At 33.4% G+C, this 18,883-nt stretch overlaps 2 protein-coding genes across 5 annotated transcripts in view; one reads left to right on the top strand and one right to left on the bottom strand.

The window, feature by feature from the left end:
- The first annotated feature begins 13 nt into the window (after positions 1 to 13).
- Syx13 (syntaxin 13) lies at positions 14 to 5,941 on the top strand. Its single transcript, XM_083097294.1, has 6 exons — positions 14 to 258; positions 1,279 to 1,482; positions 1,638 to 1,803; positions 1,931 to 2,061; positions 2,502 to 2,635; positions 2,787 to 5,941. The coding sequence occupies exons 2-6, from the start codon at positions 1,280 to 1,282 to the stop codon at positions 2,960 to 2,962; spliced, it is 810 nt and encodes a 269-aa protein (XP_082953420.1). The 5' UTR covers positions 14 to 258; position 1,279; the 3' UTR covers positions 2,963 to 5,941.
- A 406-nt stretch (positions 5,942 to 6,347) lies between these two features.
- The window catches only part of LOC145970471 (ankyrin repeat and BTB/POZ domain-containing protein 2), a 28,210-nt gene continuing 15,674 nt past the window's right edge, over positions 6,348 to 18,883 (bottom strand). For 3 of the 4 annotated variants that reach the window (XM_083097266.1, XM_083097267.1, XM_083097268.1), the window contains 12 exons: positions 12,083 to 12,290; positions 11,735 to 11,977; positions 10,939 to 11,418; positions 10,454 to 10,784; positions 10,003 to 10,238; positions 9,687 to 9,889; positions 8,756 to 9,505; positions 8,281 to 8,549; positions 7,958 to 8,163; positions 7,523 to 7,816; positions 7,178 to 7,360; positions 6,348 to 7,100 (listed from right to left, as the gene is read on the bottom strand). In XM_083097266.1, coding sequence (XP_082953392.1) covers positions 6,894 to 7,100; positions 7,178 to 7,360; positions 7,523 to 7,816; positions 7,958 to 8,163; positions 8,281 to 8,549; positions 8,756 to 9,505; positions 9,687 to 9,889; positions 10,003 to 10,238; positions 10,454 to 10,784; positions 10,939 to 11,418; positions 11,735 to 11,977; positions 12,083 to 12,290 — 3,610 coding nt within the window. In that variant the 3' untranslated portion in view covers positions 6,348 to 6,893. Of the gene's footprint in view, positions 7,101 to 7,177; positions 7,361 to 7,522; positions 7,817 to 7,957; positions 8,164 to 8,280; positions 8,550 to 8,755; positions 9,506 to 9,686; positions 9,890 to 10,002; positions 10,239 to 10,453; positions 10,785 to 10,938; positions 11,419 to 11,734; positions 11,978 to 12,082; positions 12,291 to 16,373; positions 17,160 to 18,883 lie in introns of all 4 variants that reach the window. The other variant, XM_083097265.1, reaches the window with a different exon arrangement.

The raw sequence follows: 18,883 nt of genomic DNA on the forward strand, positions 1-18,883 counted from the left end.
ATAAATTCGCACGTGTATAATAAAAAAAAAGAAGAAAAATACGACACGTCGGTAAATCAGATCTCTGTCAACGTACACGGACGGGAGTACAAAGGGTCTGCTGTCACTCGGCCGTTGCGTCAGAACGTTTGGGCAACTGTCAGTTTCTGATCCAATTCGTGCAGGAAGGCACTTTTCTGCGCGTTTTTAAATGTAATTCCACACGGAACGATTTATATTTATACGTTTAAGGACACTTGTGATAAAGAACGGACTCAGGTTAGTGACCGACATCTCGCGAGGTGTCATCCGCATGCACGATTTGCGTATCCCTAATTTAACCCCTCCTTCAATTAAGCGTTTGTCATACAGAATTAGAGAGAGCTCGAGTTTGATATTAAATCTCCCATATATGTCATTGTAACAAAGAGCACGTCTTGTAAATTTAGCTCCGAGATATTTGTAAGTTTATTTGTCTAGATATCTCTCATTGTGTAAGAAACGAGAAGTAGATTGACCGGAGATAATTTCTATAACGTTTAAAATAATTGCTATGTATAATATATACAAATAATGGACAATTTTTTCTTTTTGAAGAGAGATATAAATATAAAAAGCGAAATTAAGATGGATTTTATTTTTAATAAACATAAGTAATAGCTGTCCAAAATATCCTTGATATGATATCTTAAATAATTTGTATTTATTATATATAATCACATTTCATCATATTAAATATTTATATGACTAATGTCATTTCATTACACATATAAGAAGCATACAAGGTCACATCATATAAATATATTACAAGAAAATATATTGAATAAGCCATATATAAATTACATACGTGATTTTTTTAATCCTTTGTTGTTTTATTTTTCTAGTATTTTATATGAGAATAATTATTTTAACTATTTTTAATTATTTTTAATAAATTTTATTTTTTTATTTCATTATACATGCATATATCTATATAAATATATGCATACACACGTATATATATATATATATATATATATACATACTCCTGGACAAAATTAATGCATAATTTTTTTTTTACTTTTTCTTTAAAATTTTTAGTTAAAATTTAAATATCAGCTTTTAAAGAAAAAGTGAAAAAAAAATTATGCATTAATTTTGTCCAGGAGTATATATATATTTGCAATATTAATAGTGAACAAATGCTTTTATATATCCCAAACATTGATAAAGGTTACAAAAACAATTTAAAAATTTGCTTATATAATTTCCTACATTTATGATTCTTAGCGCAAAGATTAAGTAGAATTTTCTTTTTAGAATGGCTCAGCGCTCGCAAAACTATGGATCTACGGATCAACGGGTGGATGTACCTGAAATAGGATTTAGTCCTACCGAACTTTATAGTCTCAGTGAAAATATTACCACTAACATATACACGATTAACACAAGTTGGAAAACTTTAGAAAGAGCTTATAAAAATATCGGAACCAGTAAAGATAATCAAGGTTTAAGAGACAAAGTGTAAGCAGAAATATATATCATTGATTCATTAATTTATAATAATAGAAATATTATATATAAAAAATTCAGAAGTACATGTAATATTAGAATATTTAATTTAAACTTTATACCAATTAATTAAATTTATACTAATATATACAAAATATTCTTTCCAGACATGTAACACAATTAAGTACCAATCAGGTAGTCACACAAACAAGCAAAGACATTGCAAGACTAACGGTATTGATGAGACGTGGCGATAAACAACAAAAGTTACAAATTGAAAAACTCACAACAGACTTTAAAGATGCGCTACAGAGATATTCTGATATGCAAAAGGTAAATGTCTATATGAGATACATTTTTGATGCAGAAACTTACAAAATATAACTGAATACACAATTCTATGAAATACCTATTCTATTTTCATTTTGATCTTAAATTAATAACAAAATACTCTTCGCAGTCAATTGCAGAGAAGATGAAGAGACATCTTTTAGCTATAACTAATATAGAAAATTCAATGGATGGAGAGGATGCTGAAGAAACGCAACGGCTACTTCAAGTACAGGAACATGAACATAGGACTACACAAAGGTTCGAAAATTTTAATATTTTTGCACTTTACACAAAACAATATGATATTTGTAATTTTTATAATTAATACAGGAAATCTTACCTATTTGCTTAGTTGGAACAAAAGCGATGGTTTCCATTGGTCGCATATTGCACAATGCTATGAACATAGAAGCTATCGTAATTGTATCAGCTAATGGGAAATGTAAGATTTTCTAAATGAGACAGAATAAAAATCGTGGATTGTATATATGACAAAATAGACTGAATTTCAAATTACAGTGTGTGTGAAAAATTAATTATCACATGTATTTTTAATATAGAGAAGTTATAAAATACACTCTTATGTGTATGGTAAGTTAGTTTCAATGCATGAAGAACAATGAAGAACAATGAATAACATAATATCGGTAATGAAAACAACATTTATATACAATCATTGTGTATTATGGCATGCCTAGGACACTCGAGTTCCAACAAGGACTACTGTTAGAGAGAGAAGATAGGATTAAACGAATTGAGGGAGATATTCTGGATGTAAATCAAATTATGCGCGAACTCGCAGCACTGGTGCATCAACAAGGTGATACTATTGGTAGGTATAATTTTAGTATTAAAACATAATTTTACGATACACTCGTAAACTTTTTTACAATATAAAAAGTTATGGAAAAATCCAAAATCTGTATATTGCTTTGTTATAAAATATAAAATACATTTAACTAAAGCTAATGACTATCTTGTAGATACGATCGACAACCACATAGAGAATATACACGGCAATGTGGAATTAGGAGCGCAGGAACTTGTGAAGGGAAGTAATTACCAAAGTAAATTTCGTCGAAAAGTTTACATCTTGTTGTTACTTGCGATTATAGTTGCCATTGTATTAACTGTTATTCTAGTCATTAAATTAAGTTAGCGCTCCTAGCCTCTATGCGGATTTTATCGATAGATGAAAAGGGCTGTCTCAATCTGTGTTTCATAAAGTTGATTAAAATGACTTCTTTAAAATTTATCTTGATTTCTCTATTTGTATGCATTGGAATTACAAATGTAAGAAATGTGAAATGTAGAATGTATAAGAGACTTATTTTGTATATATTTTACATATATATATTTGTTTATAAATATAAATAATTTCTTGTATATTTTTAAGAGACACACATAGGCTTCTTTAAAATTTTTATAAAACGATATAGTGTAACACATATAAAATTCATATCTCATATAAACATTTATCTTTTGCATATCAAAATATCTCTGTAGCGCATCTTTAAAGTCTGTTGTGACTTTTTCAATTTGTAATTTTTGTTTATCTCCACGTCTCATCAATACCGTTAGTCTTGCTTGTCTGTGTGACTACCTGATTGGTACTTAATTGTATTACATGTCTGAAAAGAATATTTTATATACAGGGTGTCCCATTTAAGTTGATAATGCGAAATATCTCAAAAACGAAGCGTTGAAGAAAGAAATGTTTTAAATAAAAGTTAATTGACTTTAAGGGGGCCATAAGATGGTGTCATTGATTTGACCTTGAAAAGTCGTTTGAAGGTTACCTTCAATTTTTTAAATGGAACCCCCTATTTTTTATTACTTACTTTTGTAGCTTACCTCGAGAGCTTTCCGAAACACTATAATAAAGTATTTTTTCATTGAGTACTTTTCGAGTTATGAGGCTTGAAATAATTTCTTAATTTTACATAAACCATAAAAAATATCTAGTAAAATATTCATTTTTCGATTATCTTACCTTAATACTTTTATGTACAAAATAATGAGAGGAATTAATTGGTGTAAAGAAAAAACAACTATGTTTTTGTTATGTTATGTTGTTGTTATGTTTTTGTTACCTTAAAGTCAATTAACTTTTATTTAAAACATTTCTTTCTTCAACGCTTCGTTTTTGAGATATTTCGCATTATCAACTTAAATGGGACACTCTGTATATTGGTATAAATTTAATTTTAATTGCTATAAAGTTTAAATTAAATATTCTAATATTACATACTTCTGAATTTTTTATATATAATATTTCTATTATTATATATTAATGAATCAATGATATGTATAGTAGGGCAAAGCGTGGCACAGTAGATAGCGCACTAATCTACAAAGCCAAAGGCTTTGGGCCAAAGGCCCCGGGTTCGATTCCCAGTAGAAACGAAAAATTCTATACGCTCGCTCCTCTCTCGGAAAGCAATGATTATAGTCACAGTAAAAATATTATCACTATATATCACTATATATATATGATTAACACTGTAGACGTTTTCGCATTGGAATATCTACTTTATTTCCATACAATTAAAATTGTATTAATTCAATTGAGATGCGTTTCTTTAGTAAAATGTATTTATATTTAAATACAATTTTTCGCTTCTACTGGGAATCGAACCCTGTGCCTTTGGCTGTGTAGATTACTGCGCTATCTACTGTGCCACACTTCGCCCTACTATACATATTATTGATTCATTAATTTATAATAATAGAAATATTATATATAAAAAATTCAGAAGTATATGTAATATTAGAATATTTAATTTAAACTTTATAGCAATTAAAATTAAATTCATATCAATATATATAAAATATTCTTTTCAGACATGTAACACAATTAAGTACCAATCAGGTAGTCACACAAACAAGCAAAGACATAGCAAGACTAACGGTATTATATAATAATGATACATATGTCAATGATAAATTTAATGTGTTAATAATAAAATTTACAAAAATTTATTAATATTTTTTATAGGTCCAAAAATTTTATATTGTTGATACAATTGTTGATGTATTAATTCAATTGAGATGCGTTTCTTTAGTAAAATGTATTTATATTTAAAATATTATCTAAAAGAATTAGGAATTAGAATTCTGTAAAATTATTTGTAAACACAGATTTATAAATAGGTACAGGTATTCAAGTTTTTTGCATATGGGCATCAAACTGTGCAAAAATGTTTATTCTCATCATGCTACATAAAATAATATTTAATAAATAATGACGCGTACATTAACTATAAGTAAATTAATACAAAATTTTGCATACACGTACACATATTAATTATATTTGTATAAAAAATTTTTATATATGTTTGGTTCTTAAATTATCAATCAAAATAGTTTTTTTGTTATATACTTTACTATTCTGTCCAGTATGTTACTAACTATAATTGATTTAATCATGTTACAGTACAAATTAAAGTCCAGTTATGTTAAAATACCAATCATTAAACCAGATGGATAAAAATTGTAATAATTTAGGAGATTTTCAGTTCTTTTAATGAAAAAATAATTCTAACAAAATTGTGTATTAATACAATTGCTAAGAAACCACATATTTTCTGAATTCAATTTTATTTCACAATTACACATTTTCTTAAGCTTGTATCTTTATTTCTATAAACTTTGTTTAATTAATCTAATTTCACAATTTTATTGAAAATTACCTCAGTTTGTGTGTGGAGATGCTGATTAACTTGGATGTTAACTTCATCAATTATCAAAAAATAATTATCAAGAAAAAATTTTCTTTAGCAATAGAAATATGTGGAAATAATAATACGGATCAAATTTATAGAAAATGTAACAGAACAAATATATATACAAAATAACAATATGTACATTTATCTCAAAATTTTCTTTAAGATTTGATATGTCACTGCGCCTGATTAAATTTATCAAAACGATTGTTTATAATTATAGAGTTAAAGTGATATCGCGCTTATATAAAGTGGATTTAAAATTATAGGTGTTGATAGATAAGAGGAAGAAATAGACTCGATTGAGACAGCTACTTTTCTACGATGACTCGATTCTGATATGATTATATGATTATTAGGCATTCCGGATCCTTAAAAATCCAACATATAATATAATTAAGATTATAATCTGACTATTGTATATACAATTAATCATTAACCTTTAAATAAATAGTGCTATAACATTGATAACGATACTTGCGCTAATGTCAAGTATAATAGCTTTATTATTGTTGATTTGTATATGCTAAATTAATATTAGGCATTAAATTATGTTTTGTTTTTTGCAAATAAGAATTTTTTGTATCCTGTATGTTACATGATTACAACATGGAATTGTATTCAAAAATATATTTAAAAAAAGGTACACACATAGATATATATGTGTATATATATATATATATATATATATATGAAGTGTACTATACATGTGCACAAAATCAGAAATATCCGATTTTATTGAATCTTAAGACTGCTAATATAAAAAAATTCAATTACTATATTTAATAACAAGTTTTTGTTACATATATAACTTGTACATAGTATAAAAAACTTATTTACCTTTCAGTATAAAATATATACATATTATATTGTGGACAGATCTTCTGTTGCCAGAAAGTTCGTTTAATCATAAGCAAAACTCAATTTTTATAATAAATGCATAGAAAAGTGATATACACATAAAAATATCTAAACTTTCGTATTAACTTATTTACAAAAGTACTTTGTAAAGAGCAGCGATTCTCGTGTGAATCTCCTATTATCTTTATTGTTTATGCTTTATGATATTATATTACAATACACACATATATAAATTTGTTCTTCTAACAATTTAAAATTACTATATTTAAAATCGTCGCAAATACAATGAAATTTTTTTATACATGGTTTTTTGAATATAATAATATTCAATTTAATCAGAGTATTTAAGATTATACTTAGAGAGAGTGTCTTTTAAAAGATAAATCATATACAATCCTTTTTATTTTGACATAGCTCTTGTAACTTGAGAGACTTAAATTGCGCATTCATTTTATGCTTATATTTCCAATTACATACTTACTTATTTCCAACTGCAGAAACAATCTAAGCTTTTATCTTGTTTTGTTGTTGAGATCGTCTGACCTTTATTCGCGATTGCAGTGTGAGCAACAAACCCGCGAGAACATCGTGATTCGGTAACTTTTTCGCGAACAACAAACGCTTGACTGAATCATCGTATGTCAGGAGGGCCATCATATTTTGTAATAGAAATCCTTGACAATATTCCAAGAGCTGTGCTGCGTTATACACCTAACAATTTTGATATAATACGTTAGTCTCAAGTACTAACCGACTCTTACGGAATATACGTTGTTATAAAAATATACCTTTGCATGAATATACATTGAAACGATATTGTCAAGATCCACCATTGTGGAACACTGTGCTTCACAGTATCTGAGCAAGCCATCGAGTTGAAAGAAATTGGCCGCCGCCATTAATTCTAAGACATCACTTTGATTAACTTCTAAAGTAGCACAACCGCCGTGATAAAGAAACTCCATAACCATCTGAAACCGAAATATATCTCTAAGAACAATCCTCATTTCGTCTTTAGTAAAACATTCATTAGTTATTCAAAATATATATAAATTCTTTAATTATCGTTAATTAACGTTTAACTTCAAATAAGAAAATATTACAATTATCATATAAGAAATATAATTACATACCTGGAATATGTGATATCTTATATCGTTGATCTGCACAATAGGGGGATTGCCCTCGCATAATTTTGAACTTAACATATTTCTGAATCTCGGGGAAGATGTAACCAATACAATCTTATGACCATAGAAAACGCGACCTTCAACTCTAAATTGTACGTCACTTAACTCGGGATTATTCACAAATTTCGGATCGATTCTCGATCCGCTCGATAGAGTGGTATCTCTAATTGGTTTGATCGGCTCCCAGCCATAGCATGTACAAAATATATCAGCGAGCAAGAGCGTCGTGTCTTCCTTCTACGAAAACACAATACAAATAAGACCTTGAATTGTATCAATGCATATATAATATTTGTTATTTAAATTAAATTAACCTTGATTAATTAATTAAATTAATCTTAAAATCAACAATAATGCAAATCGACTCTTTATATATACCTTACTATATCTAAAGATATTGAATAAAAGGGGCAGACACTCTTGCACGAATTGCGTAGAATAATCGTCCGGGCAGACTTGAAGAAAGTCTTGAAGTAGTTGATCTATAACTGAATCCAGTCGCATTTCATGAGCCGTCGCGAGGCTGTGCATCCAGCAATGCAATGTCCAACCTACTTTTAGCCCACGAAGTTCCATGGTAATATCTATTAAAGTGTAATAAAAATATATAAAAAATATATGAAAATATATAAAAGATGTAAAAACTTTCTTTAATACACTATATATTATACTATGAATTTTTAAGAATTATATTGTTTTACCTAAATGATTGCTTTCCGCGCTATGATACATCGCTTCCTGCAACGCCTTTGTTTGTATCTTATTAAATACTGGTTCTTTGCCTTCTCTGCGAGCTCCTCTCCCTTCAGCAATCTGCTGTTGAGAATTAGTACCGGCATTACCTTCCGCTAATATCTCTTCCAAAGATAATATCTCCTTCTCTCCACGCTTGGCTGAGAAGTTGAGTGGGTGTGACAACAGTTGATGAAGACAGCTTCTTTGGCCATGCGCCGTTGCCACTGATATTGCGCTATTTTTATCACGAATATAAAATTAAAAACTCTAGTTTCTATTAATATATTCTAATCTACTCTTCTAACGTATTTATCTAAATATTTCAATATAAATGTTTTTATAAAAAAAATTTTTTCCAAAAAATTATTCATTATTTTTCATCGAAATTTCATTTAATTTATAAATACAATTGAAATACAAAACTAAAATAACACTTGTTACCTGTAACAACCACGTTGCGCGGTACCCGAGTAGGAGAACGAATCCTTGATCAGAGTGGATAAGAATGGTTGCGCACCGTGTGCCAAGAGCAGAGCAACCATTTCATTGTTTCCTGATGCTGTGGCTGCCTGTAGAGGTGTAACTGTACATTTGTCCTCACTGAGCTTCGCGCCGCCCTCCACCGCGGCACCTCTCTCCAGCAATATCCTTGCGATATTGCAGTGACCCAATAGAGCCGCGTAGGTCAGAGCGGTCCAATGTTGCGTTTCCGCATTGAAGGCGGTTTGCGGGTAACATACACCACTTGAGGCAATTCCATTGGAATTACCCGGGCTGCTAGTGGTTGTTATATTCGCATTTGACATTGTTTTACCAGTCGGCGTCATCATCATCGATTGATTGATCGGACTCCTAATATTCGGTGTACTAGAAGAAGAAGTTTGTGGCATCTTGGAAGGCGTATTCAACGACGAATTTGTTACCGGCGATGGGCTTTCGATATTTAAATCCGCCCCGGCGTCCAGCAGGGCCGTTGCGGCTGATTCGTCACCGTTGATACACGCTAGCATCAAAGCTGTGAATCCAGCATCGTTCACTGTATTGATTTTCGTCGAAGGTAACAACGGCATCGCCTGAGCTATGAGATCCGCTCTACCGCTGATTAACATCTTGAAGGCCATGTCTAACGTTAACAACCGGACATATTCCGCATCGTCGACGCGCTTCGAGCATACTGCGATCTCCTCAGAACTGTAAAGTCATATAGATTTTATAATAAAATTTTATAATAAAATTGCCAAAACTCTTATAACTTGGATATTGGAGACTTTAGAATCAACAAGATTAATCGTAAAATTGGAATGAATTTGCATATTTCTGTTTTATTCTACAATTATTTTGTTTTAATAAAAAATTGCGCAATCTGACTGACCTTATCGGTCGGACGGGACAGTCTACGCCAGGCAATAGTAACCGGGCAGCTTGATTGATGTCATCTTGATCCACAACGAGACCGTGTCTGTGCTCTGCGTGTGCTGCAGCTACCCGTAGCCATTCCACCAACGGTGGCAGTACCACGTAGGCTCGTTCGTACGCCAATTCTTGTATTCCAGATCCACGTTCACCATGCTCGAGCTTAAATAATACATTTGATTAAATTAATTGTGCACACTCTCATAAATATAAATCTCAGATAAATTTTCATTTTTAAGTCTCTCGAAATATAAAAATGGATCTCCTATATATACCTGTGAACATCTCATGTAATAAAAGAGGGCGTGTAACGCTCTCGTTGTTAGCGGTATAGGGCAATGTCCCGCCTGTGCAACCTTGGAAATCAGATCTATTAATTCTGACATCGACCCTACGCATGTCGTAAGTAGCGATGGTTCCAAAGCTGACTGGACTACGTCTCGCCCACTACGCGACGACGATGACGAGTTCAAGGAACTTACGCTTGCCCAGCGAGGCATCGCGAGAGCACCTGCGATAAGAAATATGTAATACGATTAATTGATCTACTATGTATTTCTCTATTTTTTATCAACACAATCAGTGTCTCGTTCTAATTAGAAATTTGATAAATAAATATGATGAAAATTAAACATCTACCAAGAGAGGTAATTAAATAAATGTATCCATGTAATTTAACGTTAGTCATGTGGCATTTTTTCTTTATCAAAGAATAAGATGACAAACCTGATGCCGTTCGACCAGCGTTCAAATGCGCGTATGGTTGTAACAGGCCCCATAAGTCACCACTGTTGGCTATAGCGTGCTCCAGCATCGTCGCCGTGAGAGTCGTATGTGGCTCAGTCGGCACACATTGCAATAATATCTCCTCCAAGAGATTCTCAATTCCGGCCGTAAGGTATATCGCGGCGTATTCATGGATCATCCGACCGAGTCTCACGTCAGACATCCAGCGTAAGAAACGTCCAACAGGTAATTGCAACCCCGAACGAGAAGCTTTCGATTGTTTCAATTGATCGCCAGACACAGCGAACATAGCGGCGGCTCGAAGGCAAGCCTATCAATCAAATATCAGATGACAACGATTAACGTTTAGCTGAACGTTTTGCAATTAAATTATTATTAAAATATTAACAATATTAGATTATTAATGATAATAATAACGTTCACATTTCTTTCTAATACAATTGCAGTATCTTCTAAGCATCTACCTTGGTGCAGGAATCCGCTAAAGCCGGACAGAGCACGATCTTGAAGGCGCTATACACCTCGTGCTTGCTGCAGAGACCTATGGGCTTTGCCAGTCTCTGAGTCTCGCGACCGATCCTGACTAGCGCACGTTGCAGTAGATAGGAAAGTCGCGGAATTGTCTCCATCGAGACCTGTTCCATATGTTCCCTCGTACGACCGTTCTGAAGTACGCGTAACACATCGTGGTGAGTCCACGGTAGCTGTTGCAGCTCTACCAAACGATTGTGAGAATCCACCCAGACAAACTCATCAGCACTGGTCACGTTGGTGTTGATTGTCTCCAGACTTGAATGTCGCATCAACCTTCTCACCGCTGGCTCCGAACTCTCCGAGCCGCTCAGCGATGAGTACGTGGACGAAGATTTGTGTGAGCGCATCGTCAGCTGTTGGATCGCCAGTTTGATGTCCTCCAAACCGGAACCCGACCATGGTACCTGCAACTATAATCAGAATAAGAGACAATACGATGCGAAACAAATCTCATTAATGGACAATTTTCTACATATATTTTAATTGAATTGATTAATTAACGTTTATGAACCCAAATATTAATATTCATTAATATCTATTTCCACATTCAATGTCTATAATACTTTTTATCACATCTATCTTTATTTTATTTATTATTCTACTGAAATTTAACTGATTTTCTATTCTTTTTTTTCTAGAGATGATACGAAAGAAAAAGAATAATAAAGAATTGATAAAATCTCAATTATTTTCGACTGATATTTAGAAGAGCAGCTTCATTGAAACCTTGGCAGGAGTAGCTCTATGCCGGTTACGATTCTGGCCAGATCTTTTGCCGTTTCTCTGAGTAACCGACGCCGAGAGTCGATCGTCCTCGGGTACGGCATTTAGTTGCTGAGGACTATGTGTCTTGTGGTGACGATGCGGTGGCGAGCTACTACTCGTGTGGCCGCCAGTGTCTGACATGCTCGCGTGTCCAGAAGATCGGTTCTCATCGGAAGAGCTGTTACCAGTGCATTCTGGCCGTCTCTGCAAAAAAATGTCAGAAAAATATTAAGAATCAGATATATATACACACACATTCGTGAAATTTTTTAACGTGGATTTATCGTAAGTTGAAATATTTCCACATACCTGAAGTGCACGGAGTTCATGTAAACTGAGATGATGATGTTGGGAGTGACGTGGGTGTTGTTGCGGGATTGGTGTCGGTGCCACGCTATCCGTATCTCTTTCCGGTATCATGTGGACCATATCGTGGACTCCGTTTTTGGGTGAATTCTCAGTAAAATCCTTAGAATACGGGGGACAAAATATCTCACGGCTATTGCCACCACCCGGCCTATAAAAGAATCTTGATTAATAATTTGATCGACATGTTATTCATATATTTATTATGTATAATTTATTTTGTAATTTATTATTCTTATATATTATTTATTATTTATTTTTTATATATATTATTAAATTATATATATCTTCAAAAAATTTTATTATTAAATTTATTAAAGCTGAGAAATACTACGATATCAATTGCTCATCAACGCCATACATATTATTTTGTTAAGAACTTAATAAATCTTTCATAAGTATATACGCTATTCTATTAATGCTTTACGCAATAACAGACTGACGAAAGCTTTGTAAGATTAATTTATATCCGATATGAGAGGAACACACATTTCTTGTCTCGAGAAGAAATTCTTTCGAGTACTTTGCATAAGAATATAGTAAGATTATGTTCACGATGATATCTCGGATATTTCTATCATAAATCTCCTCACCTATAATTACATTATCATGCTATGAGAGAACAGATAAATGAAACTAACGGAGACCAATGTACGTGTTGACTTTCTCAGAAGTACAGGTGAAATATCTTCGAACATGCATCGCGTAGGCGAGGAACATAAAACCCCTCGATACTAGTGTCATGAAATTTACAGACGCATGTTTGTACTTCTTTGAAACTGATATTTTTTTCTCAACAAAAAAATATCAAAACGCATTTTTATGAATAATTGGAAATAAAAATTTTTTCGCCAAGTCTCGGTGATAAAATTAAACAACAAAATTTTATCCACTCTTTTATATATATTTAATTTTTAATAAAGTTTATTTCAACTAAATATATTTTAATTCGATCAAATTATTCGTATCAAGATATTTAAAAAAATCAAGTTTTTTTACTAAAGAGAAATCGACTCCGATTTGAACAAAAAAAAATCCTTGCTGGAGTCCGAGCATGTTCTCGAATCACCCAGTATGTAAATTTCTCTCGAATGATATGCGATATCCTGTTGGATAGGTTGGCATTTCTTTAATTGTCGTAGAAATAATGCTTGCTTTCGAACGATGGCCTTATCTCTCGTGAAGAAATGCATAACATCGCACGCGAGATAGACACATTCCATGAAAAAAAAAGGATTTGTCTTTCTCTTTCTCTCTCCCTGTACAACTTACTCTCGAAAATATCATAAGTCCAACATGTTAACGCCGCGTCCGATTTCTATGGCTTATTTCGCGAGATGTTCAAAAGATATCCGCGAATAAATGGAACTATGCTCATCTTGCCGTAATGAGATTCATGATACTTATGAACCGTTGTAATGATTGTAAACTCGGAAAAGTATTTTTCACTTTGGAATATGCTGATGCATAAGACATCTTTGCGCGAAAATTCATTTAGTTCGCAACGAAAAAGTGCGAAGAACCAATTAAATACATATTTGATTTGAAATATATCGAGTTAAAAAATACACAATAATCTCGAATTATTTTTATTAAATATTTTTGTACATAATCTCGAATTGCTCACGTTTTATCAAATATTTTCGGCAAATATACTTGCATGTTTCTAGATTTATCAATTTTTAAGCGATTCAGTAAAAAATTCTTTAATTTTTTTTTAAGTATTTTCATTCAAAATTCCAAGCCAATACAATACTTTGAAAATTTTTTAATGTAATTTTCTAAAATAAGTTTTTTATTAATTTTCTAATATTTTTCGCTTTTATGAAGGAAAACCATATAGCTATTTAAGTTTAAGTGTTAGATAAATATTTTTCTTCAGTTGTAAAACATTTTCACTCTTTTACCAAAAATTTTAATAAAGAATATGTATATTCAAGATTTTGTTAAAACATTGAATATGTAAATAAAAAAAGTAGATATATATTTATATTATATTTTAAACACACAATTAACTTAATATTTTAAAAACACATAATTAGCTTGATTTGTTTACAATATAAGAAGAAAATTATCAGAGACAGAATTTTTAGAAAAATTCCTGGAATCCCAATAAAATTTCACGAATTCCTTGATTTTTCCAGATACAAAATCCTTGCGAATTTTAAGTTTTTTCAAAAAGTAAGCACCCTATATTTCAAAATCTGACGATATACATAATTATTTTGTGCATTTCGAGAAAGCGATATCGAAAGCACTCGGGGAGAACGCAGTGCTTTATCAGAAACGCATGAGCAATTATCGCGCAGTTGGCAAAATTATTTAGGCCAACAACATGTCTATTCGCGTAATTAAATCGAGTTAAGTATAGGCGCGCACGTGTTCCCCACCTATAGGGTGCAACTACAAAAATACGATATCGAAATGCGTGCGTTTCGAAATCCTCAAATGAACGCTATTATATTCGATCGCGCGACTATTGTTAGTCGATATCGATGCCGAGAGGGACTTGGCTTCGACAACTTTCAAATCCAACATTAAGGTTGCGTTGCGCAAACCGCGCGCTCGCGATATTCAAGAGATACGGGAGAGATACGCGGAAAACGCAGCAATGCAGGTAGCGAATCAATTCCCGGTTATGGCATACGAGTATGGGTAAAATGCGCGACCGCTTAATCCGCTCCCCATTTCACTTTTTAGATGCACGACTGTTTCGAGAATGGATCAAGCCAAAGTCCGCGATTATCCAATTTAATCCGGCAGTGGAAAAACGAATCATTAATCTTGTATTAATAATTCATATAAAATAAATTTTATAATTATGTATTCTGAGAACTTCATGATGTAAAAATAATTTAAAGATAAAATTTCGTACAATTACTTGTGTATCTCAATTTTCTGTTTGTTGCAATTTAACGTAAACAGAAATGTATTACATATTTTTATTTTATTTTATTATTAAATTTCATTGAAAGCGTTTGCTGATCGCTTACAAAAACATTACCTAGTAATCAAAATAAAAAAAGAGATTTATTCTGCGAAAAAAGGAATTTTAAAGAAGATAAATGACGAAATGATCTTGAAGGCATTACACTCGAATGCCCTTATTATGGACTTTGAGAGGCATCAACGTTGGAATTCGAGCATTAGCAACGCATCATCTGGATTTCCTCGGAGAACGAGAAGAACGGATCGTTTGTGCGAGGAGAAATAAATTGGCCAGATCACAGCTACGTCTTAAAACAACTCGCATAATCGTCGAATGTGATGCCGATTCGAATCGCCTTAACACCACGATTTACACGCGTGTCTCCCATTACGATGATATCGATTCGTTACAGAGCGCGATGATGACGTTTCATGTAGGAATAGGCGCCCATCATCCGCAAGCAAAAAATTAAACGAACGCGAAGATGAGAATTTCAAACGCGAACTGTCCGATCGCGATGTGTTATTCGGATCGCTTATGAATTATAGATCGCAGAATGCTGAACCTCTTCAAAGGCGGTGACAGGAAAAGGCGTCTAGATATGCAATCCTTCGTTTGACGAGATAAATGCACAAGCGTATCCTACTTTATAATTTAAAACAGTAAAAAATTCAATTTTGCTCGACATTACAAATCTTAAAATACTCTGCGTGCATCTTTTATCCTCGTAATATATTTTTCTTTTCGCATTACATTTTTTAGAGCGGCTCGTTGTAAAATATAAAAGGACAATAATTATGTATTAATCATTTCGTTTAAGCCATTTTTTAACGAAAAAATATGCATATCTTATAAAATTATTTTCTTATCTATAAATATTACATAAATAAAAAAATTGAAATTCTATTAAATATAATAAAAGATTATAAAAAACTTTTATAATTAAAATATAATTATTTTTACTGAGAATATTTTAGATTGTTATAGTTATTAAATAAAATATATAATAATATTGAAAAATTTAATAAAAGATTATTCTCTCTCTTTCTCTCAATTAACAAAGAATTATTTTATTCCTAATAAAATCTATATCTGAAAAATGGAATATCAATGGGTTAATCAGCTCCCTTCATTAGCATAGAAGCAATAAACGAAGCAACAAACACGGTATGCAGAAATAATACGTTATCGTATCCTCGAGGAGACGCGAGCGATGCGAGAAGGAATCCCAACTCGCCGAAAGGCAATATCCACTCTTCTGCCTTCAACGCCGATAAGCGTGCGTGAGCGCCAACGTAAATTTACCCTCTCAGCCGCCACTGCTGCACGAAGCTCCAGTCCGCCTTGAACCCGCTCGTGTCCCCCGGCAAGGACCAATAGTCCTCCAGCTGGCTCTCGTCCTCCTCTATCCTCAGCACGTCTTCTCTACTGGGGCTGACGTTCACCACGATCTCGTGCACGACCTTGGGATCGCCGTTCTCCGTCACGGAATCCCGTCGTTCAGCGTCGTTCTTCTCATCGTCCTGGTCCATCGAGTCGCCGAGAATCTCGTCGTTACGCGGTCGCAACAACAACGAAGCCCCGGGATCCTCGTTCTTGCATCTCGACGTCGCTTCCGGCGACGGTTGCTGCCTCGCTCTGTCCTCCCTCCGTCTCGGATTCGAGTCGCCGAAGTAGATGACCGTCTTGTGACCGACGTCCTTCCCCATCTTCGAATCACGACCATCGTTTACGACCTGATGATCGCTGCCGCAGCGGCGACTTCGGTCCTCCAGGGTCGAGCTTCTCTCGTAATCGGCGCACTTTGGAGCGGCTTCCTCTCGGCTTTTCAGCCGTTCCCCTCGGAATATCGGGCTCTTCGAGAAGGGCATGGCACGTCGCAGGATAAAGTTTGCGCTCTCGTTACCGATCTGCTGCTGAATCTCGCCGTTCATCTTGTAGCCCTTCAACTCGCGACACAGGATGCACCTGCAGTCCTCGGTGCACTGTGCTCGTCTCGTGGACGGCATGTCATTCACGGCGGATCATTCTGGAAAGCGTTCTAGACTCTTCCGAATGATATCGGTAAAGTATCGGAATTTTCTCACCTATCTACAGATATCGAAAGATAGATACAATTCGAAAGTGCAAGTAAAAAGTTCGGATTCCCCGATAATATTCCGAATTAACTTTCGATTTAATTATACACGTTTCACTAGTACGATTTTATACGCGTTCTAATATTTGGTGTCTACTCAATTCTTGCAAAAAAATTCTCGATCGTATTTTTATTTAAAATTTGAGGTAAAGAGTTAATATTTTGAAAATTTTTTGGTGCAGTTTTTAAAAATAAATTTTTTCTTGTATACGTTTTCTAATGCTTTTTATTCATACGAAGAAAAAAATTTATAAGTGTACTGAAAAAACTAAATAGCTTTAAACATTTTTAGCATTTTTATTTTTTTATCACTAAAAATTATAATAAAAAATATGTACTGCATACATATATGTGCACACTATTTGGCATTGAATAAATAGATATAAATATATATTTTTTTAATATATTTTAAACACTTAATTTATTTTGCTTGCGACTATTTACAATATGAGAGCAAAATTCAAAGAGAATTTTTAAAAAAATTCCTCGGGTCCCAATAAAATTTCACGAGAATTTCCTGATTTTCCCAGATATAAAAGAAATCTCTAAGAATTCCAAATTTTCTATGTTTTTCCAAGAAGTAGACATCTTATAAAATAATTTAACTTCTCCCTCAACTCATTTTTTAATCTTTTTTTTCCAATTCACCGATTTTATTTCTAAAACTGCAATCGAGAGATATCATGGATTTATGTTTCACTATTTAGATTTTTGCTCGTCGCGATTATCCTCATTCTCCACGATTGCTATTCACTCGAAACTGGAGCAATAGATTAGACTTTACTGCAACTTTTCCTCGTGGAATCGCAGGATGTCGGTTTCACATCCGATGATAACGCGTTCGTTGCTCCAGTTTTACGCGGAAACTCACCACGGAATCATCTCGTTGATTCATCGCAGCGCGGAAAAAAAGATTCGTTTTCGTCAACCGAACGCATCATCGTTATTAATAATTGCAAGAATCACTTCCTATAGTCGACAGCACGTATGCAAATTTAATTATTCTTCCCCCGAATTACTCTTATCGTTAATAACACCTTATTACGATGACCGATCTCGCGGAAATTATCGGCAACTTTTTTACAAGAAGGAAACGATATCGGGGCGAACGAACTGTCATTAAAACGTTACTCTTTTTCCGCTACATTGACACGGCGGTCATCATACTGCGTTCAATGTAAACACGCGACTGAGACCAAGACGATGCGTCTACGGCTTCCTGTGCATCGGCGAAACAGGTGAAACGCGTGCGCTTCCCTACAGCAACGTCGGGGAGAAAAGAAGAGATATCCGTATCACTTTCCTACCTTCACCGTACCGTGTCCCCCGCCCGCCGCTCTTTGTTCCCTCGCGCGTAACTATGATATCACGGGAAAAAAGAGAGGCTTCTCGCAGAGGCGTTTGTAAAAAAAAGAGACATCCCGACGACGTGAAAATGACGCCTGGAAATATTCGCGTTCTCCATTGTCCCCCGTCTGAGACACTCGAGGCCGACTCCGAGGTTGCCCGAATTAATTGGCTATTGCGACTATATCGAGGCAATATAACGAATATAATGAAGTATCTATCCGAATCTCGTAAACAAAATTTCCTGATTTATTTTCATATATTTTCGCTTAAAATTCTAGATAAAGAGAGTATTTTAAAGATTCTCGATGCAACTTTCTAAAATAAATTT

The sequence above is a fragment of the Camponotus vicinus genome, unplaced genomic scaffold, assembly GCF_025532165.1.
Source record: "Camponotus vicinus isolate PSW18456_S1 unplaced genomic scaffold, iyCamVici1.0 SCAF_4, whole genome shotgun sequence".
NCBI lineage: Eukaryota > Metazoa > Arthropoda > Insecta > Hymenoptera > Formicidae > Camponotus > Camponotus vicinus.

Coding starts and splice junctions, on each gene's coding strand:
- Syx13 (XM_083097294.1), top strand. CDS start 1,280: ATGGCTCAGCGCTCGCAAAACTATGGATCTACGGATCAACGGGTGGAT. Junction 2,062..2,501: donor GAACATAGGACTACACAAAG/GTTCGAAAATTT, acceptor TGGCATGCCTAG/GACACTCGAGTTCCAACAAG. Junction 2,636..2,786: donor TCAACAAGGTGATACTATTG/GTAGGTATAATT, acceptor ACTATCTTGTAG/ATACGATCGACAACCACATA.